At 30.3% G+C, this 27,998-nt stretch overlaps 4 protein-coding genes across 10 annotated transcripts; 3 read left to right on the top strand and 1 right to left on the bottom strand.

The window, feature by feature from the left end:
* The first annotated feature begins 80 nt into the window (after nucleotides 1–80).
* On the top strand, nucleotides 81–6,984 carry LOC130901100 (uncharacterized). Of its 3 annotated transcripts, none has more exons than XM_057812197.1 (3): nucleotides 81–400; nucleotides 1,340–3,154; nucleotides 6,581–6,984. In XM_057812197.1, exon 2 carries the CDS (start codon nucleotides 1,654–1,656, stop codon nucleotides 2,881–2,883), a length of 1,230 nt encoding a protein of 409 aa, XP_057668180.1. In that variant the 5' UTR covers nucleotides 81–400; nucleotides 1,340–1,653; the 3' UTR covers nucleotides 2,884–3,154; nucleotides 6,581–6,984. The 3 variants fall into 3 exon arrangements, with proteins under 3 accessions (XP_057668180.1, XP_057668179.1, XP_057668178.1); XM_057812196.1 differs by having other exon boundaries at nucleotides 99–400; nucleotides 1,502–3,154; nucleotides 6,581–6,976; XM_057812195.1 differs by lacking the exon at nucleotides 81–400 and having other exon boundaries at nucleotides 1,290–3,154; nucleotides 6,581–6,976.
* On the top strand, nucleotides 5,612–5,968 carry LOC130900538 (uncharacterized). Its single transcript, XM_057811233.1, has one exon. It carries the CDS (start codon nucleotides 5,612–5,614, stop codon nucleotides 5,966–5,968), a length of 357 nt encoding a protein of 118 aa, XP_057667216.1.
* Nucleotides 6,985–10,889: 3,905 nt separating the features above from the next.
* On the top strand, nucleotides 10,890–15,577 carry LOC130900968 (uncharacterized). 2 transcript variants are annotated; one of them, XM_057811999.1, is made up of 3 exons: nucleotides 10,890–11,145; nucleotides 11,247–11,471; nucleotides 11,883–15,577. In XM_057811999.1, the coding sequence occupies exons 2-3, from the start codon at nucleotides 11,452–11,454 to the stop codon at nucleotides 12,829–12,831; spliced, it is 969 nt and encodes a 322-aa protein (XP_057667982.1). In that variant the 5' UTR covers nucleotides 10,890–11,145; nucleotides 11,247–11,451; the 3' UTR covers nucleotides 12,832–15,577. The 2 variants fall into 2 exon arrangements, with proteins under 2 accessions (XP_057667982.1, XP_057667983.1); XM_057812000.1 differs by having other exon boundaries at nucleotides 10,890–11,471; nucleotides 11,976–15,577.
* A 3,037-nt stretch (nucleotides 15,578–18,614) lies between these two features.
* LOC130902169 (glutaminyl-peptide cyclotransferase) lies at nucleotides 18,615–27,893 on the bottom strand. 4 transcript variants are annotated; one of them, XM_057814060.1, is made up of 6 exons: nucleotides 26,885–27,893; nucleotides 26,242–26,569; nucleotides 25,725–26,049; nucleotides 24,680–24,813; nucleotides 21,611–21,752; nucleotides 18,615–18,798 (listed from the first exon to the last, which is right to left on the bottom strand). In XM_057814060.1, the coding sequence occupies exons 1-6, from the start codon at nucleotides 26,963–26,965 to the stop codon at nucleotides 18,756–18,758; spliced, it is 1,053 nt and encodes a 350-aa protein (XP_057670043.1). In that variant the 5' UTR covers nucleotides 26,966–27,893; the 3' UTR covers nucleotides 18,615–18,755. The 4 variants fall into 4 exon arrangements, with proteins under 4 accessions (XP_057670043.1, XP_057670045.1, XP_057670046.1 ...); XM_057814062.1 differs by having other exon boundaries at nucleotides 27,245–27,430; XM_057814063.1 differs by having other exon boundaries at nucleotides 27,058–27,429.
* Nucleotides 27,894–27,998: the final 105 nt, after the last annotated feature.

The following is a 27,998-nucleotide window of genomic DNA, read 5'->3' as shown; positions in this document are numbered from 1 at the left end:
GCATACATGAGGCACCATCTATTAGATGAGAAAAACAATATCTGGGCCTCTGGGTTATGCTCGTGCGCATAGACACACTCACTCTGAAAGAGAACTTTGTACGATAAACACGTGATTCTATATACACTCGGTGTATTTTAAATAAAGCAGTTACTACACATAGTACATACATATATATGTTAAATCGTTGTGTTATATTTTCAATATACAGCCATCCTTCCTAGCTTCCATTATATATATTTAAACCTTTACTCCTTCAGGTTATGGGCACGCCCAGCACATGTTTTCTTATCTCGGGATTAGAAAAAGGATTGGCTTTGTGTAGTGAAAAGAATCGTGCTTAAAGAGTTCTTTTGAAAAGGCTTAACTGCCTTCAAGTTGAAGAAAATCAAATAAACTGGTAAGTTTTTGATTTTTTATTGTAAAGAAGTGCATTTTGAATGCAAAATTCAAATTAAAAGTTTAGAAGAAATTTAATTTGAGAAGAAAATTGTTTTTTTGAGGTTTTTTTTGGTTCTTTTCTTGTAATTTTTTTTACATTAAAAGAAATTTAAATTAAAGTTAAATTTAAGAAAAATTGTAATTTTTCACTGAAAAGAGAAAAATTATAAAAATATTTTTGGTGTATATTTCACTTAGTCAAGTTTAAACTTGTCAATGCCGCCTGGCTCGAGTAATATATTACTATATACAATGTGCTAGTCGTAAATATTATAGAACAAAAGCGCTCTTGTCGCATATACGTTAGACAGTTTATGACTCAGATTCTGAGAATCGGATATTGATGTAAATGTTTAGATGAAAAATAATATTACTCTCAAACAACAAATAGAGTAAAATAATTGAAGTAGTTGACTTGTTTAAGATATAGTTTGATTTTGAAGAAGTGATAATAATTATAGTTTAAAAATTATAATTATTTTACGATGAGAAGGAAATTTTAGAAGTTTAGACGCTAAATAAATATTTATAAAAACTATATCTCGAAATTAAATTAAGTTATAAAGTGTTGTTATATATATATATATATATATATATATATATATATATATATATATATATATATATATATATATATATATATATATATATATATATATAACTAATTATTGTCTCAGGGTAAAGTCTGTAGTACAGTACTAAGCTTTGTTACAATTAAATTGGTTGCTGCTCTGGTGTGCGATTTGTGTGCTACATGTGTACGTACGGCCATCCCCGAACGTTTCAACGTGCTGTGCCGTTTGTTACAAGGTGGGAGGGAGCATGTGTGGCACTTGCAGTGCGGTTGTAAATGTGAGGGTGAAATATATCAGTCTCTGATAAGTTTGGTATGTTTCAGATTGCTCATAACTAGAAGTTTGTTGACAATTAGAAGATCTGAGCAAAGAAACAATGAGTGAGCAGAAAGATAAACAAATGCTCGATGATCCAGAGACTGGAGATACTCCACTTGACACGTCAGACAAAGATAAAAATAAAAGTAAATTTTTATTTATTTTAGATGTGGATCCAAATTAATTAGAAGTTAATAATAGATGCTATTTTAGAAGTTTAGAAGCTTAAGAAGTTACGTTTATTAAAGTAAGCGTAAAATAAAATCCAAACTAAAATATTTTTATTAATAAAGGGCCTGGAGTATCTGTTAGCCCAACAATGTCAACAACTACACGTCCAGCTACATTGCAATCAAGTATGAGTGCAATTGCAACAAGTACACCAGTTGGTCAGTCAAAAGCTCTTGCAAACACCTCAACAAGTCAAAGTACTAACACACCAACTCTGTCGACTGGTGGTGGTATTCCAAGTACTCACCATCAAGATCAACAGCAACATACTTCACAAGCTAACCAAGAATTGCAACAGTTCTTGAGTAAGCAACATGAAAATATTGAACTTCAAAACAAAGGTTTTGAGTTAATGAAAATTTTGATGGATCACATTCAGAAAGCTTCTGAAAACTTTTTAGCTGTAGAATGGCTACGAATCCAAAGCACTCGAGGTAATTTGATTAGCTCAACTGCCTTTTTAGATGAAACAGCAACGCAAAGAGGTGCTGGGGCAAGTGCTCAATCAAGTCCACAAGACTTTAATATAGAAGTTACTAAGGCTCTTAATGATACTATTACTGCTTTAAGAACTACTTTAGAGTCAAATAATAAAAAAGCTAACTTTCCAGTACTGAGAAAGTATACTCTTAATCCAGATGCTGACATCAACATTTGGATGGATAAGCTTAAATCGGAATTGGAAACTAAAGATTTATTAGATGTGATTGACTCTACAGTAAAGGCTCCTAGTAATTTAGATGAAGAAGCTACTATTAAAAGGAAGCAAGCAGTAAGAGAAATCATTACTAGCCATTTAGATGATAAATACTATAAAAAAGCTCTTTCAATTAAAGATCCTGAAACTGTTATTAAAAAATTGAGAGAAGCTAAAAGGGTTGAAAACAATGTTACTCACACTTCAGTGAGAACGAAGTTGTATGGCATGAGACTGCAACCCAAGGAGAGTATTGATCATTTTTGGAACAGATTTGAAAATACTATCGTTGAATATGAAAACTGTGATAACGCAGTGCCTTTGACAGATGAAGAGAAAAGGTCAGCCTTTTACCAAGCTGTCTGCGGTGTCATACCAGAAGTCAGGACTGCAGATTTAATTCACAGAAGAGTAACCAAAAAATCAATGACTCTGGATGAGTTGAAGTCTCATTTGCTGGAAATGGAGGCTAAGAAAAAATCAGGGAATTCTCAGGAGCAGGTTGCGAGTGCAAACCAAGCAAAGCGCTTCAAAAGGTACCATGACAACTGTCATAGATCTAATAAGCCGGGTCATTATATAAAACAGTGTCCGCTAGAAGCTACAGATGAATGGTATTGATATATTTGCCAAGTGATAACTGATCACAATGCAAATACCTGTACCAAATATGATGCTGCTAGTCAAAGTTCAAGAAACTCCGACTACATACGCGGTCGTGGTGGTCGTGGTCGTGGTAGAGGTAGAGGAATGTCGAGAGGAAGATCGACTTGGAGAGCTGGTTTCAGAGGTAAATCCAGAGGATTTGCTAAGACCAACCGAAAGGCGTCTGGGAAACAAGCTGTTCCACCAAAGGATGGGGAAAACCAGAAGCCACAAGCCAGACAAGCAGGTATGAAGTTTGAATATATTAATAATGTAGATAATATTACGTTTATTGCAGACTCAGGTGCTAGTGAGCATATTATAAATAAAAGTTTGTTTTTAAGTAATTTTAAACATTGCACAGGAGGTGTTATTAAAAGTGCAAATAAAAATAAGTCAGCTGACATAGAAATAGATGGAGTCGGAGACCTTTACTTAAAATCAAAACTAAATAAAACTAAATTAACAAACGTATTATTTGCAGAAAATATATCAAACAATTTAATTTCCCTTAGACGTTTTGCAGATGCAGGTTTAGGTATTTTTCTAGATGATAAAAAATTAGAGATATTTGATAAAGAAATAGGTGAGACATAATTTGACGGGAATCTATGTCAAACCTAACTGGCTATTAACGTTTGAAGTAAAATCTGTTAATGAAAGTACTGAGTCAGATTATACAACGTATTCTTGTACTGCTGAAATCATTTCTCCAAATGAATTCTCCGAACAATCTCAGACGGTACCTGTTGATTTAAATTTACAAAGGATGGAGGGAGTAGTAGATGTTCTTCCTCAAAACTCAACACCATCTGAGCTTGGGAGGGAGAGTCAGAAGAATGGTTATTTGGAGAAAGATGAAAGTAATTTAGATGCTAATATTACAGATTTCATATTAGATGAACAAACATTAAATAGAAGAATTTTAGATCTGAATTCAGCTGATGCTCTAGAAAAGTTTAATAATATTAAAAGTGTCGAAAATAACATACATCAAATGAAAATGATAAAAGTTAGATGAAGGTATGTTATAGCACATAAGACTGGGGCATCCAAACTTGAATTATCTAAAAGAATTAAAGAAATCTGAGCAGTCGTTGTATAATGTAAATTTTAAAGAAAATATCTTAGATTGCGAAACCTGTATTCTAGCTAAAATGGAGAAATTACCCTTTAAAGAATCTAGATTGATAGCAGATAGACCGTTACACACAATTCATGTAGATACTATGGGACAATTTAAAATAAACTCGTTTCCAGGTGCTTGTAAATACATTATTGCTAGGGAGTTTAATGGAGGTGATTTTGTAGATGTTATGCATAAAGAAAAGATAGAATCAGATTATGCTCCTCCATACACTCCAGAATTAAATGGTACAGCTGTGAGATTTAACAAAACAATACAACAAAAAATTAGAGCGTTATTGTTTGACTCTGGCTTACCTAAGTCGATGTGGATATTGGCAGCTGAAACAGCTGTTAATATGTACAATCTTACTCCTCACAAAACCAATATCAGAAATCAAAGAGCAATAAGAACCATACTAGTGGGTTACTCACGTACGGGATACGTCTTGTGGGAGCAAACCTCTGGTAAATTCTTAAATTCTAGACATGTTAGGTTTGATGAAAAACTAGTTTATAAGGATATTTACAAAATTAAAGATTTAGAAGTTGAAGATTCTCCGACAGTTGAAAAACAAAAAGAAGTTGAAGTAGATGATTCAATTGATGGAAAAATCGATTCTGAATCTTCTGATGTAAATATTCCAGTGACAAAAGATTCAGGTGAACAACTAGTCAAACAAGACAAGTCTAGAAAGCGTAAATTAGATGAAAATGTATCAAATGATACAAAATCTAAGAAGCTTAGAATTTCTAAGAGAAAGCCGAAACCTAAAATAGATGAAAATTTTGTTTATGTCAAAACAGCTAAAAAATTCAAGATTATAGACGAAGAAGAATTTATTCATGCTATGCTTGCTTCAGTCAGAAAAGATCCCAGTAATTACACAGTGTTTACTGCGTGAAGACAGTGCTGAGTGGATCAAAGCAATTAAAGAAAAACTCAAATCAATAGAAGATAATCAAGTCTATGAACTTGTAGATAGATCTGTAGATGCAAATGTATTAGATTCTAGATGGGTTCTGAAAACTAAAATTGGCAAAACAGGTGAAACCATCTATAAAGCTAGAGTGGTTGTTAGAGGCTTTTTAGATGAAAATGAGTACGAGTTGAAAGAAACTTATGCTCCAGTGTCAAGACTTCCAGTAATTAGATCAGCACTAGCAATCATAAATAAACTTGATTTAGATGCTAGACAAATGGATGTAAAAACAGCTTTTCTGTACGGTACTTTAGAAAAAGCTGTTTTTATGGAAATCCCAGAAGGTTATGATTGTAGTGATGAGATTAGAAAGACGAAAGTCTGGAAGCTTAAGAAATCCTTATATGGATTGAAGATCAGTCCTAAAAGATGGAATAAAAGATTCACTGAAGAAGCACTGAAGCTGGGTTTAGAGAATGATTTAAATGAGCCATGCTTATTTACTTGGAGGAAAGATAGAAAAATTGCTGTTGTAATCCTATATGTAGATGATATGATTGCAGCTAGCAATGATCCAGAAAAATTAGATGAAAATCTTGGGAGAACCAGAGAATTTTCTTGGAATGAAAATTCATCGTGTTAGAAGCAAACGTGAAATGTCTATTACTCAGCCTGAGTACACCGAAAAGATCCTAGAAAGATTTAACATGAAAATATGCAATACTCATGACACTCCGATGATAACTAGACAAGTTAAAAATAGAAACAACAAAAATAAAACAAAATTAGATGATCCAACTGATGCACCTTATAGAGAGGCTATAGGGAGTTTGTTGTATCTGGCCGGTGCAACCAGACCAGACATAGCTTACGCTGTGAATTTGTTGTCTAGAAGACAAAACAATCCAACAAAAGGAGATTGGACTGAGTCAAAAGAATTTTCCGATATCTTAGAGGAACAACTGACTTGGGTTTGTACTATAGAGGTAAAACCGAAGTCATGGAAGCTTTGACTGATTCTAGCTTCAGAGATCGAGAAAAGTCGACTTCAACGAGTGGCTATGTAATTCAACTGTATGGTGATACAGTTGCTTGGAGAAGCCACAAACAGTTCTCTCCTGTTACATCAACGTGTCAAGCAGAATATCTTGCTATGAGTGAATCCTGTAAGGAAATAATTTCCTTAGACAAAGCGACTAGAGATATAATAGGTAAAACTATGTATCCAGTCACTATTAGATGTGACAATAAAGCAGCTTGTGACTGTACTCAAATGGAAGGGAGTCACAAATTAAAAGATTTTGATGATGATGTCGATCTCATCAAATCTAAGTTGGCTGAAAGAGAAAAGACGGGTATAAAACCTCAAATGGCTGAAACTCATGGTGATTTTATTAAATCTTGTGTCTTAGCGGGTAAAATAAAAGTTAAATGGATATCTACTAAATTAAATGTCGCGGATATCATGACTAAACCTTTATCTTCTACTTTGCATATTAACCTTAGAAATAGAATGATGAACATAGATGATAAAATTTAGATGATATAGATGTTGAATATAGATGTTATCTAAAATACTTTAATTAATGAATTAAATCGTATACTTATTATTCATTCTTTTACAGAAACTAATAACCAGTCATAGCAGTGTGCGCAGTGGAGAGTACAATGGAGTTCAAAGGCAACTTTTAATTTAATATTTGATTGATACTTTTATATTCGTTATTATATGCCATTGATATTTTATATTAGATGTGTTCACGATCGTAAGTCGATCTTAGATGTAATTTTAAAATTATTGTAAAAGATGTATGGGCAAAGGGAGGGAGTGTTAGAAGTGACGTGCTTTGCGCATACATGAGGCACCATCTATTAGATGAGAAAAACAATATCTGGGCCTCTGGGTTATGCTCGTGCGCATAGACACACTCACTCTGAAAGAGAACTTTGTACGATAAACACGTGCTTCTATATACACTCGGTGTATTTTAAATAAAGCAGTTACTACACATAGTATATATATATATATATATATATATTAAATCGTGTTATATTTTCAAATATACAGCCATCCTTCCTAGCTTCCATTATATATATTTAAACCTTTACTCCTTCAAAAACGAACACCACCACTTGAAACAGAGCTGCAATAATATAATAAACATTCTTCCAACAAAGATAAATGCATCCAAGAAGGATCTGCACGGTCATTTTTCTTACCAGTAACAAACCCTCAACATGTATAGTTATTCTGGTATTACTTTCGATTATTTATCTAGAATACCGCGATTTTAAAATTTCTCATATTGAAGGGTGGTCCTTATCTTCAAGTTAAAAAAACATTTAGAAAGGATTCTGTCGAACTTTATCTCTTGAATACCAAAAATTAGATCGAAATGTAAACACAGAATTCTTGAAACAGAGACAAAGGTATCTATGAAGGGTCTGCAAGGTCAATTTTCGTTATCGGTATTAAACCCTAGATATAATATAAACAAACTATTCCACAAACAGATAAAAAGAGTTCCAAAACTACACAGCACATGTTGTTTTTCAGATATATTATACCTCTTGTAAATTCTCGATAAGAAATGTAGAAAAATCAACAAAGGATACTCTCAAAAAAAGGGTCTAATAATGGTCAATAAAATATTTCTAAAATAAACATACCAGAAATAGAATATTTGAAAACCTAAGTTTTTTTTGATACAGTTTGTTCAAAAATAATGTTATGTAGTTTTCGAACAGGGTTTGCCTTTATATTCTTTTTCCAATTACTTTCGATCTTCATTCAAAATTCTTTATATATACTTGTTAGAATTTGCATTGTGATTTTTTGAAAAAATTGAGAGAATGGAGCACGAAGAGTAACATTGGTATTGCCGTATATACAGTATGATTAGCAATAATATTTCAAAACATAATAGTAAAAGAATGACAGTATAATATTTGTGCTGTAGTTTGAACATTTTTCAAAAATATCAGGTGATGCTCGTCCCTCTCTTAGAATCAGAAAAAAAGTTATGGAGCGTTAGATTGAGCGGATGTTCTTCGTACATAAGTTTAAAATCGGGGCAACTATACACATATAATATGAATAAACGGAAATTAATTTCTTAAAAATCATTCACCAATTTCCATTTCCTATGGAAACTTTCCTCTTTACACAACTCCATATTATTTTTAAACACGCAAAAGTACCGAATTACTTCACTAAAAACTTCCGCGTATGTCAAACGTTCAAAGAAAATCGCAATAAAGTTATTTTAAAACCGATTTTTGAAAATTCAATCGGAAATGTACATTCTGTTACCGCCACCGCCTCGTTGTCGAATGCACATTCATACTAATAATACCTTAAAAGGTAATTAAACTTGAAATCAATCGTTGACCAATTTTTCAAACAGTTTTGTAACTTGTTCTTCCGACGCCAATACTAGATTTTATTTGTAGAAATTTCAAAATAATATTCCAACAAAGACAAATCGTGATTATTTTTCCAAAATAAATAATTTTCGCATCATTTTTCTTTCAATAACTTACGAAAATATGGTATAATTGTTCGAAAGACATTTATTGGGTCGACATGTAGGTATATTGGAAACTATCTGTAACAATTTTCGGAAAATTCATAAACGGGAATTTTCCGTGAAGCTCATTTTAGTTGACTACCACTAAGATAATACCAAATTTGTTTAATGAAACAACGAGAGCCACCTATTTCCTCCACCTCCATTCTACCTGGAACAGCGATAGGCGCAAGTTGTCCGCGCCAGCGATTCCGCCGTCAAAGAAATTATTGTTATTGTAAAGTATTCGTAAAGTGTAGATTCAAGTTAATATATTAGTTTGTAAAGTCCAGTGTATTTTTAATTTTTAAGAGAAATAAAAAGGGACATAACAAATGGCGACGAGTGTGAAAATAATGGAAAGAACGGACAAACTCGTCTAGAGCACGTGTCGGACATTCGCGTCAAACAAGATGCCGTTAAGCAACTGTAATTTTAAAGAATTCAACCCAGAAGTCGACTATTGGATAATTTACACCGAAAGGCTAAAATAATGATTTAAAGCAAACGAGACCAAAGATTCAATACAAGTTAGTACACTTTTGAATTTGATATCGAGTGATACCTTTAAACTGTTAAGAGATCTATGCTATCCATCAAACCCAAATACAAAACTGTAGATGAATTAATAGCTATTTTAAAGTTACAATATTGTCCAAACACGTGTATATGGAGAGAAAGAAGGAAGTTTCATGAAGCAAAGCAAGAAGAAGAGCAAACAGTAGCAGAATGGTATGCAAGTGTGCGAGCGTTATCGGTAAATTGCGAATTCAGTGAGAATTTGACGATTTTACTGAAAGATAAGTTCGTAACTGGGTTGAAAGCCGGGCCGATCTTCGATAGAATGGGCGAAGAAGATAATAAAATGGATTTGAACAAAATGGTTCAACTCGCGATTAAGAAGGATGACAACAAAAATGGAAAATCCTTAAATTTCGTGAAGAGGAAATAGGCGGGAAAAGCTAGGTATCATGGCGTCGCAAATGGTAGAAGCGCGCCAAACGAACCTTCAACGTCAGCCGGTAGAACAGCATCACGATCAGGACAGGGAATGAAAGTACGTAGTCATAAGTCACCGTGCAAGTCCAGCAACATGGCGGAACGGAACAAACAATAATTTTCACCTTTCACATTTCTATATGCAATATTATACGGGAGGAACTTGAGAATGATTTTACAATGTAGTCTTCAGTAAGTGAACTTATGACGAGAACTGGACAAAAATGCAAATAATTTTACATTGTAACAATCAAATTCAAGTTACCCATCATTCTTGGGAGAGACTGTACAGGAATCGGTCTAAAAGAAGTAGGAGTAGAAGATGAAGTTTGATGGTTGACTGTACCTTTTTGGATGTAGGGTACAATGAGTTAGTCGGTATTAGTTGAAGAGAATAGAATCTGAAGAAAACCAAATAATGCTGGATTTGAAAGTGCTTGCACTCTTGAGTTTGGGCAACTATTTTCGTGAAAATCCAATTTTCTTGTTTGATTCCTAATGAAAGTGTTTTTGTAGCGCCTGTCATATCCGTAACCTATTATACGACTAGCATAGATAAAATAATAAATTTTTTTGAAATATAACCTTAATCCTTTTACTTATCCTATCATTTTACGATTTTGTCGCCGTCCACCGAGCGATGCCGTACACTATTAATAGTCTTTTTCGTGTTATTCCACAAACAGCTCTAAACATTGTGTATGATTGGTTGCCACTCCTTAAGGGAGAGACGAAATCAATTATATACAAATTTGATATTTGTAAAAACAGCTATCTAATCTCATCAAAAAAAGAAAAGTATCGAAAAAACGTATAGTATCATGTACTTTCCCATGGAGATTCCTAAAATCACATCAGTTTTTGAGTTTGAGCAACGGTTTTCGTGAAAATCCAATTTTAATGTTTTTTTTTGATTGTTGTTTCGCTTATCATTATCAAAAATATTGAATATTTAATTCATACGTGTCACAATTTTTAAGAAAATTATTCGGTTTTCTGCAAAAAAATTGAGAATTTTTGTACCTCTCTCTCTCACTCTATAGTGAAAATATGTGAAAAATTACATGATATGATGTATTTTATTATCACATTAGTTTTCGAAATTGAGCAATGGTTTTCGTGAAAATCCAATTTTCACGACTTTTCTCCACCATTTCTAAAACTTATGAAATCAGTATGGTGTCATTAAGAATAATCTCCTTTAATCATTATTCCATCATATTTATACGCTTTTAATAGTTATAACTATACCTTGTTTTAAAACTAGAAGGAGTAAATTGAATTTAAGCTGGCAATTCTGATTGGCTAGATGGCAGCCAGTTTCATACGATACTTTTTACACATCTGTGACAAAATACTTGTCAATACCTAACCTAAAAATATTTTGTACTTGTTTTCCGTAAACGTTATTGTGCATTGCTGTATAACTTTTTGAATAAATATGGATGATACTCCAAGTACCAGCCGTCTTTCTTCTCCACCAAAAAGATGGAAATTGATAAGTTTGGGTCATTTATCACTAAACGAAAAACAGAGTATGATAAATTTGTATAAACAAATTTTAACTGATCAACCAAAAATCAAGTTTACTGCTATCGTGTCTAAAATTGTTACAACGATGGGTAAGTTGTGGAAAAATTACATTTTTGTATAAAATTAACTTAAAACATTTTTACTTTTCAACGAAATCGACTGTATATCGTACGATAAAAAAATATCGAAGTACGGGAACAGTTGTTAGTCCAAAAGATTCTGGAAGTCGTCCAGGACTTGTTAAAGCATTTGATGAAACTAGTAAAAATATCATTCGACGAATTGTACATAGTTTCTTTTTTAAAAACGAGATCCTCACATTGAACAAAATTTTAAATGCAATTAAGAAAAATACGGATTTACAAAATATCTCTCGTTCATCATTATACAAACTTATGAAAGAAATCAATTTCAAGTAAGTAATTTTGTCATGTTTTATATAAAGGACATCATTATTTTATCATTGCCCACTTGTTTGTTATAGTTTATGATCTATTTAGTCAAAAAATAATTATTTGTAATACAGGTACTATTATCTCCAATTTAAAAGTGTATCATATTCATACATTAATGTAGATAAAATTAATAAAACTAAAAATAAGTTTCAGTAGTTTCATAAGACTAGCCTATTAAGATGTTAACAAATAATCTAGTATAAGTATAGGAAATTTTAATGAACTTTCATCAACAATCAACAATATATTTAAATATACCTATGTTTATCAAATATAGAAATAAAAGTAGGTAGTGTGTGAGTGTCCCTTATTATTTTCTTTTATTTATTTAGTGTGTATTAAATATTCATGTAATATGTATAAATTTTTAGATATTTGAAAAGAAGCCGTAAGAGTGTTTTAATAGAATGTGATGATATTGTAAGGTGGAAACGACAATACTTAACATATATCAAACGTTACAGGTCAGAAGGTAGACCAATTTATTATTTAGATGAAACCTGGCTAAATGAAGGTCACACAAAAGCAAAAGTTTGGATAAATACAAATATCAAAAATAAAAACCAAGCTTTAAATGAAGGATTATATACAGGTCTTAAAAGCCCATCAGGAAAAGGTAAATGTCTTATAATTCTTCATGCTGGATGTGAACAAGGATTTGTTAAAGACACATTACTCGTTTTTGAAAGTAAAAAAACTGGAGATTGTCATAAGGATATGAATGGGACAGTGTTTGAACAATGGTTTTCTAAATTTCAAAAAAAATTGCCAAATGGTGCTGTAATTGTAATGGACAATGCATCCTACCATAGCCGTCAAATAGAAAAGGTTCCCACAACATGTTCATTGAAAAAAGATATGCAGGATTGGTTACGATTAAAAAATATAGAATTTGATATGGGTATGGTTCGATCCGAACTTATTTATATAATAAATCAATATAAAGAAAAATTCAACACATATGTTACTGATGAAATGGCACAACAAAATAATAAAGTTTTGTTAAGATTATCGCCATATCACTGTGAATTAAACCCTATAGAATTAGTTTGGGCTCAAGTAAAAAATGAGGTGGCAGCCAAAAACGTTACGTTTAAATTAAAAGATGTAAAAGAGTTGTTGATGGAAGCATTGGATAATGTTAACAATATTAATTGGCAAAATTGTATATATATATATATATATATATATATATATATATATATATATATATATATATTTTGTTTTCCACAAAGGTATAACTTTGGCATATATATGTTTGTTGAATTTTATACCGGCGGGTGTAATTTGGACGCTAATCATCCTTCCTTACCTGTCTGACCAGGAAGGGTAGATAATCCGACATGAATTTTCAGCGCTAAGAAGTGCAGGTAGGTCGAGTCATAAAATAACCCAATAGAGGGAAGTTGATAGATTTTTAAGTAGGTACTTAACATATTTTGAAAATACCCAATAGATAGAGGGTTGACTAGTTTTCTTACCTAAGATCAGATTCAGTTGTTGTGTCGTATAGGTACTTTACATTATTGAAATGGCTCAAATAGTGAAAAGTTCACGTGGTAAAACTCTTCTAATCTTAGAAAATTTTGCGTTTTTTAACGATAAAGTTTTGAAACGTGGAGAATTGTATTGGAGGTGCGTGAAAAAGAATGTAAAATTTATTATTATTTATTTAATGTTGGTCCTGAATTTACAATTTAGAGAAAAAATTTAAATCACAACCATGAAGCAGACGAGAAGAAATTAAATAGGACAGTACTTTCAAATTCTTGTAAACGCAAGGCAGAGGATGATATATCCGAAAAACCATCGAAGATTATTCGCAGGGAATTGAGTTTCAATTTGCCACAGACCATGACAACGACCGATGTAGAATATGTACGAAGAAATATTTATAATTATAGGCGCTAGTTGTTACCAGGACCACTACCTAAAAATATAACGGAAGTGTTTAGTGCATTGGAAAAATTAAATCCTAAAACAGGAAAAGGTGAATGCTTTTTGTACATTGACTGTCCTGAACATAATATTATTGTATTTTCTTGTGACAGTAACATTCGTGTAATATGTGATATGAACATTTTTTACATGGACGGTACATTTTCTTATTCCGCAAAATATTTTTTACAAATGTTTACCATACACGGGTTTAAAAACGGTCATTATGTTCCACTTGCGTATTGTTTACTACCTTCAAAATCTACTGATACATATATCAATTGATTTTCTTTATTAAGATCTAAGATGTTTAATCAATTTAATGTGAGTTTCAAACCAAGCGAGGTGTATGTGGATTTCGAAAAAGCCATACATAACGCTCTATATTTTACATGGCCAAATATAAAAATAAATGGTTGTAGATTTCATTTACACCAAGCATGGTTTAGAAAAATACAAGCTCTCGGTTTGACTTCGGAATTCAATAATAGAGATTCGGAAATTGGAAGGTAGATAAAACATACATTTGGATTAACATATCCAAATCCCGATGAAGTGGAAGATTGTTTTGTGTTTGACTTAATGTGTTATGAACCAGTAAATGCAACTTTGGACAAATGCGCCGATTACTTATTAGATGTTTATATAGATAAAGATTCACAATTCCCTCCTACTATGTGGTCAGATGGAAGTCCATCAATATTTCACACAACTAATGCATGTGAGTCATTTCACTCTAGATTTAATTCTTTACTTTATTCGTCGCACCCTGCTATATACGTTTTTATAGAAAAATTGAAAGGTTTTCAGTATTATTAAGAACTAAGGTGAGATTCGCATATATTATCTATAAATATATTTTTATCAGTGCCAAACTTCAAATTATTTCTCAATAAAAAATGTTTGTTAACATAAATGAGGTACAGTTTAATACCACATACATAAAATAAATATTAAAGAAATCTGAATTTAAAAAAATTTGAAACAAAACAATACATCCACTTTATTTATTTATTACAACCTAATATTTAGCTTCGCAAAAGTTTAAGTACTTTTGTTGGATATAATAATTTTGTTAAAACGTTTTGTACATTATAAGTTATTTTCGACATAAGTTAACACAAATACGTAGTTCTCCTGTAATTGCAAAGTTGTCGAATCAAACGCTAGTCCATTCACCATATAAATATCTGCAAAGTTGCTAGTAGTTTCAACATTGACGAAATCTACCTTTGTTTCATCATTGGGCTTCGAATTTAAACGTTTTAATAACTTGATCAATCAAATCCACATCCTGCAACTCGCATTTCTTATAACCCTGGAAACTTCTTTCACTTATTTTCTACCTCGCCATCACTATTGTTACGCTGTTATTATTAATCTCTCATATAAATAAATAAAAAGCCGTGAGCAGCAGAGCTCCATCACGAAAGTCGAATTTTTCGTCGAATGAAGAATTTAACTAATACACAAACACATCTTTCCATAAAATGAATTTCTTGAAAATGATATCAATTCTCAATCTTATTTCTTTATATGGAAAATTTGCTACTCCTCAATAATTCTCTCGAATGAAAATTCATAATTTCAATAGACCCGGAGGTCTCGAACCCTCTTGTTCAATTCCAATTGACAACAAAGAAAAAATTGCCATAATGACAAGAAATTTCGAAAATGGAAAGTAAAAAAAATCACCCCAGCAAAGATCATACTCGTATTATTCATTAAATAGGAGGTGGTCCAGTTCAACAATTACAACGATCAAAATGATTTCGGGCGTTTTGTGCTAGAAGAACTGAAGAAGAAAACTTTGAACTTGAGAAAGACAATTCTTCAACATCACCCCTACTTGCATGCGAAGTTCGAACCCTCTAGTTAAACTTACTTTTTCTGGCCAAAAAATAAGAAAATATAACAAAAATGATCATAAAATGGAGAGGGGTAGAGATGGAAAGTTTCGACCTTAGACAGGAAATCATCTCGCAACTAATTGAACCTAATGTGAAATTTTATTTTTCAGTCGCTTTTCGTTAGACCTGCAGAGGTGAGCAAAGGTCAAAAACCACTTTTTTTGCACTGCGACCCCTCGAAATATTTTTCGACCATATATATATATGTATATACATCCGTTGTATATATGTATATACATATATATGTATATATATATATATATATATATGAGAAAAATTCGACTATTACGGTAGGCATGACTAGAAGAAAAATGGGGGGCACAACATTTTTCCCATGATTTGAGACCTCCAGAACACGATTATGATGGTTTTTCGAATGTCTGTAGTTTATATATATATATATATATATATATATATATATATATATATTCCGAAAATATCTCGGTTTTGTGCCAAAATATTGAAAATATGGGTTCGTCTAAAAGTATGGGAAAAATAATCAAATATCATATATTCGTCGCCGGAGATTCCAGAAAAAATATTAGTTTTCAGATTGGAATCGACGTTTTTTCGAAAATTCAATTTTCATGGATTTTCACGGATCTCGAATCTCTATATCATTTAACCCTCATATACAAATTTTGGTTGAAATCGGAGTAAAAAGATTTTTTCTCCATTTTCATTTCACAGGGGTACCCTTTGAAATGTCGAAATCCGTTGCAAAAGCTCAAATTCAAACCTCTATAACTTGCCTTGCATAATCAAGGGAAAAGAAGTACATTTTTTCTATGATAGTACCTATGGTCTTCTTTCGATTTTTCCTCATTACCACGTTTCAGCTGCTGATCTGTAGACAATATGAATTTTTATGTGGATTTTTTTGAGAAAAAAATGTGTCTCGACTTTCAGCCTGTATAATACACGAATGTTTTAGAATGTAGAGTTGCAATGGAATGGAGGACAGAGATTGAGGCTATCTTAATCGATTGATACCATGAATACCATGATAACTCTCATAGTTTCGAATTTATTCAATTTTATACAAAGGGATGACAACAATTTTCCGAATATTTCTCTGTTTCGTTCCAAAATATAGAAATATGGTTTCGCATCAGAAGTATGTATAGGAAATAATCGGATATCATGTATTTGTTGTCGCAGATCCTCAAAAACATATCAGTTTTTGAATCGGATCATGTGGTTTCTTCCGAAAATGCAATTTCCGTGTCTAAAACTCAAATTCAGAGCGTCATAACTCGTCTTGTATAATCGGTATATGAGCAGATATATTTTTCCTATGACAGTACCTCCGATATTCTTCAGATTAAATAATAATTAATCGAGTGTAAAAGGGTTGTGCTTGCTTTTTACATAAGAAAAGCAACCAGTTGCATTGTGTCTAATTCTCGATTCAAATACAAAGGTTGTTACTCATTGCAAAATGGTTAGTGATTTGCGTCAGGAATGAGATACTTTTGAACACTTGCCTTGCCATTGGCCGAGATGTATCACGCTTCTAGCTCGCCATTCGACTGTAATATGTCATTACTAATCCCTTGGCTCCAGAGAGAACTAGTGGACTTATGAGATACTTTTGAACACTTGCCTTGCCATTGGCCGAGATGTATCACGCTCCTAGCTCGCCATTCGACTGTAATATGTCATTACTAATCCCTTGGCTCCAGAGAGAACTAGTGGGCTTAGTAGACTGTGTCCGGTTCTCAGCGCGCACTTTCTGTAAGCAACTAGAAAATAACTTTGGAAAGAATTCATTTTGAATTTGAAGTTCGTATTATCATATTTATTAATATAATATATAATAATTAATTAATTTTTTAAATTAGTTTGTAGTTTAAATTCATATATTAACATTAAAATATTATCATAATTTTGTAAAATTTGATTTTCTCAAAATTTTATATTGATCGACTAAAAAGAGACCTTTTAGAAGTGTGAGTCCTGGACTCTCCTACCGTAATGCAGGAATTGTACAAGTGTAGATTTTTATGGTTGATACGACGAAGAAGTACTTGTAGACGAGAACTTCATACGTATTTCCGACAATCCTATTTTATCTATCTTTTTACGTTTTAATTTTTAGAATAATTTCAAGTTTTTCTTCACATAACTCGCACTATAGGCATGAGAGACTATAGCGCATTTTTTACCATTAGCAATCAGTAAATATTAACAAAAATCTCAATTTACAAGTTTCCCTAGAAAATTAAACATGAAAAAGACCAAAAATTTCATTTATTCCATAATTTTATCTTCAATATTTGTTAACAATTCTCATAATATATTTTATGAAATTAAAAATTAACTCAAATAACATGAATTAAAGTCAATTGACGTTTATTCTCATTTGCTGTTGATCGAAGTCTTAGGATGCCTGTTGATGTCGATCCACGTCAATGCATGTCATTTGCAAAAAACTCGAGCTCACTAAATGCTTTCTATTAGGAGATATCACCGCTACAGACAACGGATGGACAAAACGCTAGTAACTAAAACGAAAAACTCCCACATTAGTAAATTACAGTGTAGATAGGTTAGCATTCCACTAAGCACTCACGACCACGATTTTTCCGTTCCACTTAGCCTAGAACGTTATAATCGTAAACTCAACCCATGGAATGATTTATGAGGCGTTTTAAGTAACGAGATAATTTTAAAATAAAATCAAAATATCTTCTGCGACGATAGTAAAATATTTGGTGGTGCGTCACAAGAATGCTTCAAAAGTACTTATAATATTCAATACCGCAGATATATTCTCACGGTTGCAATCTGCGTTGCTTGGGTTCCGCCAATTCTCTCAAGGTTCACTTCTACCCACCTCTTGACAAGTTTCGTCGTGAAAGTTAGTCATGACGAGCATCGTAGTCGCTATGTGGAACGACCAAAAAAGTATTTTTGGCACCGTGAACACTTACTATAATGCACCAATAGTAATCTAACTGGAAAGTGTCAGTGCTATGTCAACAATGAATTAAAAGTTGTTGATCTAGTATAACAAATTGTATTGCAGCAGTACTGTTTACATTTATGAGTAACTTTTTTACTTTGTTGAAATATATTGTTTAGAACTAACTTTGTCTTAGTTCATTCCTCTAAATTTACTTCTCTAGCCTTGAGATGTAATTTATAAATTCCTGGACTCAGACTGACAAAGTTATAATACCTACAATATGAAATAAAAAATATAAACACTTGAATAAATTCATTTGTAAGTAGATAATTATAATATGAGAATTTAAATAAAAATTTTTTATTATCACTTTTTATTAACAAAATTTTAAAAAAATCTGTATACATAATAAGCGTTTCAGTTGAGTGTCTGTAAATGAAACAGTCTTCTTCCTGCTAGAATTCATATCTTCATAACTTCAATTACTATAATTCTTTTTCGGGTATTGACTCAGTATTTCTCAGGTCACTAAAATAGTTATTAATAGAATATTATATAGTTATATGATAAAGTCATCAAATATCAAATAATTTCAAAAATTTAACGTAACTCATTAGATATTTTTGCAAATTTTTAATAATTCAACTTTGTTTATATAGTGTATTTTGGTAATTGATATTAGGTAAATATAATTTTCTATTCTTGAGATGTACCGGATGTTTTAGTAAAAATGCCTTTCATATCATAAAATTTGTTTATAGCACATATTTTAGATAAATAGGTTCGTAGCAAATAACTCTACACTATAATACTATAAAATCAATATTTTACAAAATTTAAAAATTTGATTAGCTTATTTGTTATAAAAGTGAGAATCTCTTTTATTTGCTTTCAAAACAACCTAATGTCACGCGAGAAATTTTTTTAAAAATCTAATTTTATTCAGGAAATTTGCACTTTTATTCATAGTTTAGGGAGTTCTAATTATCAGCATGTCACCTTTTTACTACTCCGAGATATCTCAAGAAACTTTTATGGTTACATTAACCTTTGATTATATATTACTCTAGTTCTACTTCACGCAATTTCAACAATTATGTACATAAGAATTTACAAACAAATGGCCAAGGCTATAAAGTGCAAATATAAATATCTCAAAAAGTTTTTTGAAAAACCAGAAAGAAACACATAGGGTCCAAACGACTGTAAATAATGGTTTAATTATAGAATAAAAAGATTTATTCTAACATAGCGATTTAGTTCCAAGCATGCATAGAAAATTGAAGCTGCATTCTGTGTATGGTGTGAATATTGAAGTTGCTATAAAAATTATGCGATATATTATTAAGATAAAACATGTATGTTTATGTGTTGATATCATGAGAACTGAAAAGGTTAGGTAGGTCAGAAATATTGGAAATAAAACTCTCAAAAGAACATTACATTTATTTGGATAACAAAAAATTATTTGTTTATATTAATAGTTTGGAATAAAACTATCAATTTGATAAAAGGTAGTAGAGTTTGCATATTGTATATTATAAATAAAATCTTTAATTGTTGGGTATTTTAATACATCTTTTATTATGGTATAATCCCACAGATGTGTCAACAGAAACACATAATTTGAAGATATTGTTTATTTTGTCATATAAAATTATTTTGGTACCAGGATCAACTGCCAAAGTATTCACTACTTAATCCTTATATATGAATTTGTCTTGTATAATATTGCCAAATACTATATTCCATGTTTATCTTCGTCTCATTTTTTCTTTTTATTTGTATTTTTGATTTATATGTTCTCCTGTATTTGTACATTCTTAGAATAAGTTCCCGCTCGTTAAGGTATCATTGTTCTATAAAGTTCAATATTGATTGTAGTTCAAATTTTAATATTTTTTTCTTATTTTGTCCTATATTTTTTTAGCTGCTGGTTTTGGACTTTTCTATTTTTTAATTAACGTCCAAGACAAATAATGTTATATACTTTGTATTTCATGCACAAAATTTAACAGTCTAAGGCGCTGCGCTACATTTTGAAAAAATGCATGAAAATTTGTTTCCACATTTATATATATGTATATATATATATATATATATATATATATATATATATATATATATATATATATACTGTTCACTTTATATACTTTTATTTTTACTTAGAGATTTCTTCTTGTATATACATTTTTTGTTTATAAGAAATATAAATGCCCTTTCTATTATCTAGTTTAGAGCTAATGCTGTCTTAGTGAATAATGAGGAATAAAGAGAAATATTCGCAGGAATCTTCCTCTTAAACCATTTAATAAATTTCATGCATTAAAAAATTTTCAAGGAAAACTGATTCCATCATCTTGGATCTAGACGTCGAAAGAAAATTTATTGATAACTTAAAGTTCGACTAGCAGAGCTGATTTCTACTGACCTTATAAAATCTACACCATAACTTATTCTTCCTTCCAATAATACAGAATGAATAGAGCTTAAATATACTACACTGTTTATTTCATCACAAAATGCAACATAATTTTTAATACCAAGATATTTTACCCAACTAAACTCACTGAACAAACATCAAGAAATAAAAAGTTACTTAATAGTTAGTACATATACAGACATAATTTTAAAATAAATTATACAGCTCAATTGATCTTGCAGTAATGATAAAATTACAGGAAAACTTCCCCTTTTACTGAACTACACATAGAATAAAATATAGAAGACCACACGGCGAAGTAAAATCAATAAACAGGATGAATGAGAAAAGTGGTAATAATTTTCTAATCTACAACCTTCTGTTGCCGATGTAGTAAGAGCCCAACAAATGATATAGTTTAGGAAACGTAATGAAATAAGGAGAATAAAGGGAACGAGGTTGGTCTAAAACAGATTCGAATGCAGAAATTTTCAAACAATTATATCATATGTATTATTATTGATTAGTACTAATAAATAAAGCTATCAATAATTCAAATACAATGTACTACACCCACAGAGCAGACAGAATTCAACGCAATATAAGCCCAATTTATACAACTACCATAACCAAGTATGATAAAACAAAAGCAAGTCAGAATGTGAATTATTTTGGCTTTTATTTGAAATATGTAGCAAATTGGTTCTTAATGTAATCAAATCAGAGTTTAACAAATTGCCATTCTATGAAATTTATGATAAAAAAATCCATATATACTTCAAATAATGTTGGATCTAATTGTTGAATTGAAAGTAAATCATCAAAATTATGTTTTAGAAAATATTCTCATTCTATTTTATGTATATCGCCAACTTCACAGTAGTACACAAACAAAATATTTAAGATTTAGATACTAACATATTCAAGTATTCGGCCACGAAAATTCGTAAAATTTTGTTAATATTTTCCACAGTTGTCATATCAACCGCACTTCGATTGTCATATGCTGTATGCCAAATACTGCCAAACGGTATTGAAATCAAATGGAGAATTGGAACATCTAAAAAATAAAAAAATATATTACCATTGACTAAACTAATACTAGTTTTTCTATACTACATTATTTCCATTTTGTACATAAGAGATACAAATACTGTCAACAATGTTTGTAATTTATTAGATAGATCAAAACATGCCAAAATTAATTTAAAATTACCATTTTTTTCCATAATGACTTGCTAAATAAATAAAAAATCAAGAACAAAAATAAATCTTTTATAATAAGTTTTTTTTTAAATTGAAATAAAGATGGAAAAATAATCTTCTTCCGCCAAGGCACTCGTTGGCATGATCACATGATCTGAAGTAGTAATTCTTGCTAAGGGATGGCAAAGAATAACTACCCGCTACCATATTGAAGAGACAAAAAGAAAGAATGGTAAAAGAACAATGAAAAGAAAAAAGCATAGATGTTAACTAGTAGCTGTTTTTCTAATCAAAGCTACGACTTTAAAGTTATCGATATAATAATATAACAAATGTTGATCTATTGATAGTAAACTGCAGTAAATCGTATAACAATATTTATAATAAGAATATATTCGCATTATTGGAACGGTCAACTTTCTCATGGAGGAAGGGGTGGGATGGAGAAGAATTCGAATCAATTTTGATTTCTTCAAAAACTCGAATGTTAGAATAAATAAATCAAAAGTGACTACTTTACCATAAAACATGAACAAAGAAATATTCAAAATGTTTGAGGAAAAACATAAGCCAAATGGCATGTTACAAGAGATAGCCTCACATCTCCCTATGGTGCAGCTGTTATTCTACCACAAAGTTGAATTATTTTTTATCAATCGATCAAGATTTGTCAATAAATATTAGAACCTCAAAGAAAAAAAGGTCTTTTGTATAAAAATCTGGTAACTTCTAACAAGCGAAGGAAAAAATCTATTATTAAAAATATCTTTCAAATAATTTTAGCACCATGTTTATAGCAAAGTCAACTTCATCCATAAGCAAAGGGTTTTTGAAAAAATTTTATTTTGATTTTTATTCTGAATCATAATTTCATAAAGCTCCAACCATGTTATATTATAATCGAAAAATATTTCCTGGGTTTTCTTAAAATGTTTACTGATAGATTAAAGTGTTTATATTAAAAATCCTATACCCCTTTGGGGGTTAATTTATCATTATAATACTAGTTAGTAAAACCATAGTGTGACTACTCCTTTAGAGTATTATTATTTATAGAGTTAAATTATGGTGATTTATGATTTTTAAATAATTGTATTATTTTTTACTTATGTTATTAGGTGAGATTCTATTCATGAAACAGTTCAGAAGATTCTTCAAATTTAATGGTATATAAGAAATTTGTTCATTGCTTAATGAATAATTTATGTCAAGGTAAATGATTTTTTAGCTGACACTAACTGTTTTAATAATACATATTAAGAATACTAATGAATTTCAAAACCTATATTTGTAGTATAAGTCTCCCATATCAGCAAATTCAAAAGTTTGGGGCATTTAAAGAAATTATTGTTTGGAATAAAAAAACATAAGCATGTAAGGAACAAAAAACGAACAATTCCTAATGCCACAACAGCCTTGGGAGAAGTTCATCTCTCTTGCTTTTCTCCATCTTTTCTATCAATGTGTAAGTGATAGGAATTACTCATTTCAACTAAGTGACTATTGTATTAATTTATAATAAATAATACATTTCGTACTCAATAGAAATTACTAGTATTTTTTTAAAAATTCTAAAATGGCTACTAATTTCTGAATATTGTTTTTCAAATTTTAAATTACCATCCAATTAATATATAATCAGTTTTTAAATTATTATTTATAAATGATAATGTGATTTAGACCAAAATTTTGCATTATTTCCATAATTATAATTTTTAAGGTGAACATTTTTATTCTGGACAGTTTTATGTGTTTTTAGTTCTAAATGTCAACTTCTATCTACCTTGACTGGAAGAAGATATATTTTAAGAATAAAAGAAATATTTGTATTTATAAACATATTATATCACATTCTTTATTTCCAATTTTAAGATAACTTAAGGCAGGACAATAGTTGCATTCCTTTTGCATGAATCTCATAATTTGAACTCATTCAAATGTATCAAATCAAAAGATATTTACCTCCCCTCTTACTGATGGGGCACCAACTTTTGTTTTACGGAAATAACTCAGATCACTTATTTCGAATGATTGAGGATATATTTACTTGTTTTTTCATTGGTGCCTAGTGAGTCTGGTGATTAACACAGTGGTTAAGATTCGCGAATTTATTTTTATTTTACTTTTTTCTTGGCAAGTACATTTTGGGTTAGAATACAATGAACTGAATTAATGTCTTAATTTGTCATTTCATTTGAACCACCATATCAAAGTGAAAACAAATGAGCTGATATTATCAGCTCAATTTGGAAAAAATGGGATTATTTGCAAAAGGAAAACTATAAATAGCTTTATTATATCAATATTTATTTTAGTTTTTTACTCAATTTTTGGTAAAATATTGAAGATATGACAAAACAATAATAATTTAAAGAAATAAATTAGTTCAAAGTTTTTTTTTAATTATAATTTTTAATGTTTATTTGTTCCAATGCTATAAACTACATCAATAAATGTTTTATTATTCCCGATAAAACAGATCGAAAATTGGAAAACATTTAAATTAAATAGCCGTTTTAGTATGACTCAAAATAAGTGATAGCCTAATTAGCCACTGGCAGGTAAACTTTCCACACTGCCAAAGAGAAAAATCAACTTATGTCAAGCTATCAAACAAAAACTAAACATGTCAATATGAAATATTCCTATGCACTAGGTAGTCAGTTTTAAAAAATTATGTGCTGACAGTGTTAAGGATATCTAGAGAAAACTTGAGCAGATATTATTTAGTCCTAATTATAGTTTTTATAAAATAAAAATGACATTCACATAGTTACTTACTTCTTCTTAAAAATGGAATATGATCATCTTCAATCTCATATTGTGCTCTTCTTTTTCTAAAGTAAGTTTTTCTCGGATACCCTAATAGCCTCAAATTTTTTAATCTATCTTCTATATCCACTAGGCGCAAATACCTGCAAAAATACCTTGAATTAAAAGAATTGAACTACTAATTTCTTCGATAATTTACAAAAAAAATTAATTGTAATCATAAATTTTAATTAAAAAAATTCAGTCAGATTTAAGATTCATATTATGTTGTTTATACCTGAAAAAATGTTTATTTTACAAATAGCCAATCAAATAACAAGGTACAAATATACTCTGAAATATACAGGAATAGCTGACAAAAGATATTAAGTACATATCATGATACATAGAAAAAATTTAGAACATAACAAACAAATTTGGAAAAATAAGTCATTAATCCAAGAATTTTTAAAAATGCTTATTTTAAAATGAACATTATTTAGTTGACAAGACAAATAATTCAATACTAATCAAAAATAGAAGAAGGCCAATAAATGATAGTAGGGGACCAATTGAAAAGGAAGAATGCATTTAAAGGAAGCACAAAATCAATTAAACGGGAAGAGCCTGATCAACTTATACAAACTGTCACTTAGAAGCAAATGACGTAAACTAAAAATAAGTGAAAAGCACGATTAAGAAAAAAGGTACAAAGCTAATATTAAAAACAAAGTCAATTAAAAAAGAGAAGCGAGATCAATTAAAAAGGAGAAACGAGGTCAATTACAAAGGTGGAACAAGACAAATTTTACAAAAGAAAAAAGCTACAATAATTGAATAAGATAGAAGAGTCCAATTATAAAAGGAGATAAATTCTATGGAAAATAAAGAAAAAGATCTATAGACTTCAACATTAGCAATTAGTACCAGAGCTCTTTTATTCTCAAAGTAATATTCAAGTGCACTCTTTACACTGACAAAGTAGTTCAATATGCTTTGTCTTTTATAAGTGAAATGGATCGGGTTCTTGTTATATTTTATTTTTCAATTCATCAATTTTAGACCCAACACTTACCAACTTTCTGTATCAGTAAAGGTACTTAAAAATTGGGTTTTTTCATGACCAATCAAATCTAGAAGTACAAATATGTCTATTTTGTCAATTTCAGTAATGTCTTCACCAGAAATCAAACTCTTTGTTTTTGAGTTCTGATATGTTTGTGCTAAATGCTTTGCTCCATATATTGAATCCTGTGGTCCCCATTCCTCAAAAGCTTCTTCTCCGTCAAAGAATATTAATTTTAAATTTAAATCATTTAACTGAATTGATTTCAATTCTTTATCCATGACTTTTATCAGATTCAACATCATAGCACATGGTACAGCTGAATCTATTGCACCTATAATGTTGAATGGAAAAAACTGTAACAATAGTGATAAATTCAAAAAGTATAATGGCTGATTAAATTGCTACATTTCTAGTTAAAAAAATCTATGACAATAACTATAGGCTCAGCATTTATGTTTTAATGAATATCAAAGAAGTTAGAAAACACTTTTTCAAATTTACATATATAAATCCAAAGACTTACCTACAAAAACAATATTTTCAAAATATTTACTGTCATAATGGCAAGCTAAAACCAAATATCGTTCAGCATTTGGATTTAGAGTTGCTATGATATTTTTAAATTTCAAAGGACCCTTTGGGGTTGCATCTGTAAATTCATCAATATCTACAGTCCAATTAAGATCCTTTAATTCTTTATTTATATAATCGAAAACTTTCTGGTGGCCAGGAGTTCCCACTACTCTTTGTATTAAGATATTGTCCAATATTTCATTGATATAATTGATATTAGAAAGACCTGCCAAGTATTTTATACCATTTCCAGATAATTTACTACCTTTATGATTCATCTACAACATATTGATCATTTTTCACTTTTAAATGTTCATACAATATACTCAATATGTATCCTCCATACTCTATGTAGTATCAGAAATACTAATAAAGTAAGCAATTTGAAAAGTATAATGAAACTAACAGTAACTCTGCAGGAAATGTGAAGAGAACAGCGAGAGCAACAAAACCTTTTTTATTGTCAGTAGAGTGACAGTACATATATGGTGTTGATTATTATTCAAAATATTAGTAATAAGAATATAATAATAAAAATTTATATTTCTTAATAAAAATAATTCATTCAACATAAAATTTGTATTGCACAATACCTGAATATTTCTCAATTGGCTGTAGCTTCCTTCAAAAAATACTGAAGCTAAGAGAAAAGATTTTAGAACAGTGGATAACATAATACATCAGTTTTTAATTATTGTTTCTTTGAACAAAACAAGGATATGACTGGAAGCTAATACTGAAAACTGTAAAGATTATTGTAACTAACCCCACCAGAACCTGAAGTTTATCCTCCTACTCAACTCCAATATATGGATGTAACAAAGGTTATCTATACAGATTGCAGAACACGAAGCAATTAGCACGTTTATGTTAATGTAATTACATTCTCCCACATCAGGAAATCTAATAATATGCAAAAATAATAGAACTGTTTATCTATGGTTTCAAGCTACCTTTAGAAAACAATCCCCAAATATAGATAATCTATATGACCTTTAAATCTACATATATGCTACAAACTTTGAGGTTTTAGGAAAATATGAATGGGTTAACCCCCAGATCAACTCAGTCAACTCTATTATGACCTAAATGTTCGGAAAGTAATCTGAATCACATTCACTGTTGTACGGGAACTGATTAAACTAATGACAAATCCTATATGATAGGAGAATCTTTAGACTTTAGATATACAAGTGGGTAAATGTTATAAAGTGACGGGTTGTTGTATTTTTTAACTTTAAATATATGATAATAAATAATGAAAATAAATAAATGATAATTGACAGGTTACTGAGGCTTGTGGTTTTTATACTTTTTAGCTTCTTATTATAAAAATAGCTTACTGGTATTAAACTTTAGCGCAAAATCTGTTTGTGCATAAATGGCTATTAACTCCTAAAAACCGATTATCAAATACCTAGAAACCATTAAAAAACTGAAGAAAGTTCTATACACAAAGGAAAGCCATAGACATAAAAACATGTAATATCATGAAAATATTAACGCAAGAAATTAAAGTAATGAAAATATAAAAATTTTTATAGGATTTTTATATTCGAAATTTCCACCAAAAATCGAACGCGACGCCGACACTCATAAATTATTCTGGTTAGGATCAGGGCCTGTGCACTGAAATAGAAGTTCAGGACGATTTTAAACGCCATCTATGTTATCGGTTTACATCTAAAAGCTTACTTTTTGGTGTTT

The sequence above is a fragment of the Diorhabda carinulata genome, chromosome X (assembly GCF_026250575.1).
Source record: "Diorhabda carinulata isolate Delta chromosome X, icDioCari1.1, whole genome shotgun sequence".
NCBI classification, from domain to species: domain Eukaryota; kingdom Metazoa; phylum Arthropoda; class Insecta; order Coleoptera; family Chrysomelidae; genus Diorhabda; species Diorhabda carinulata.
The sequence above is the reverse complement of the archived record's forward strand: the minus strand, read 5'-3'. Positions and strand labels throughout refer to the sequence as shown.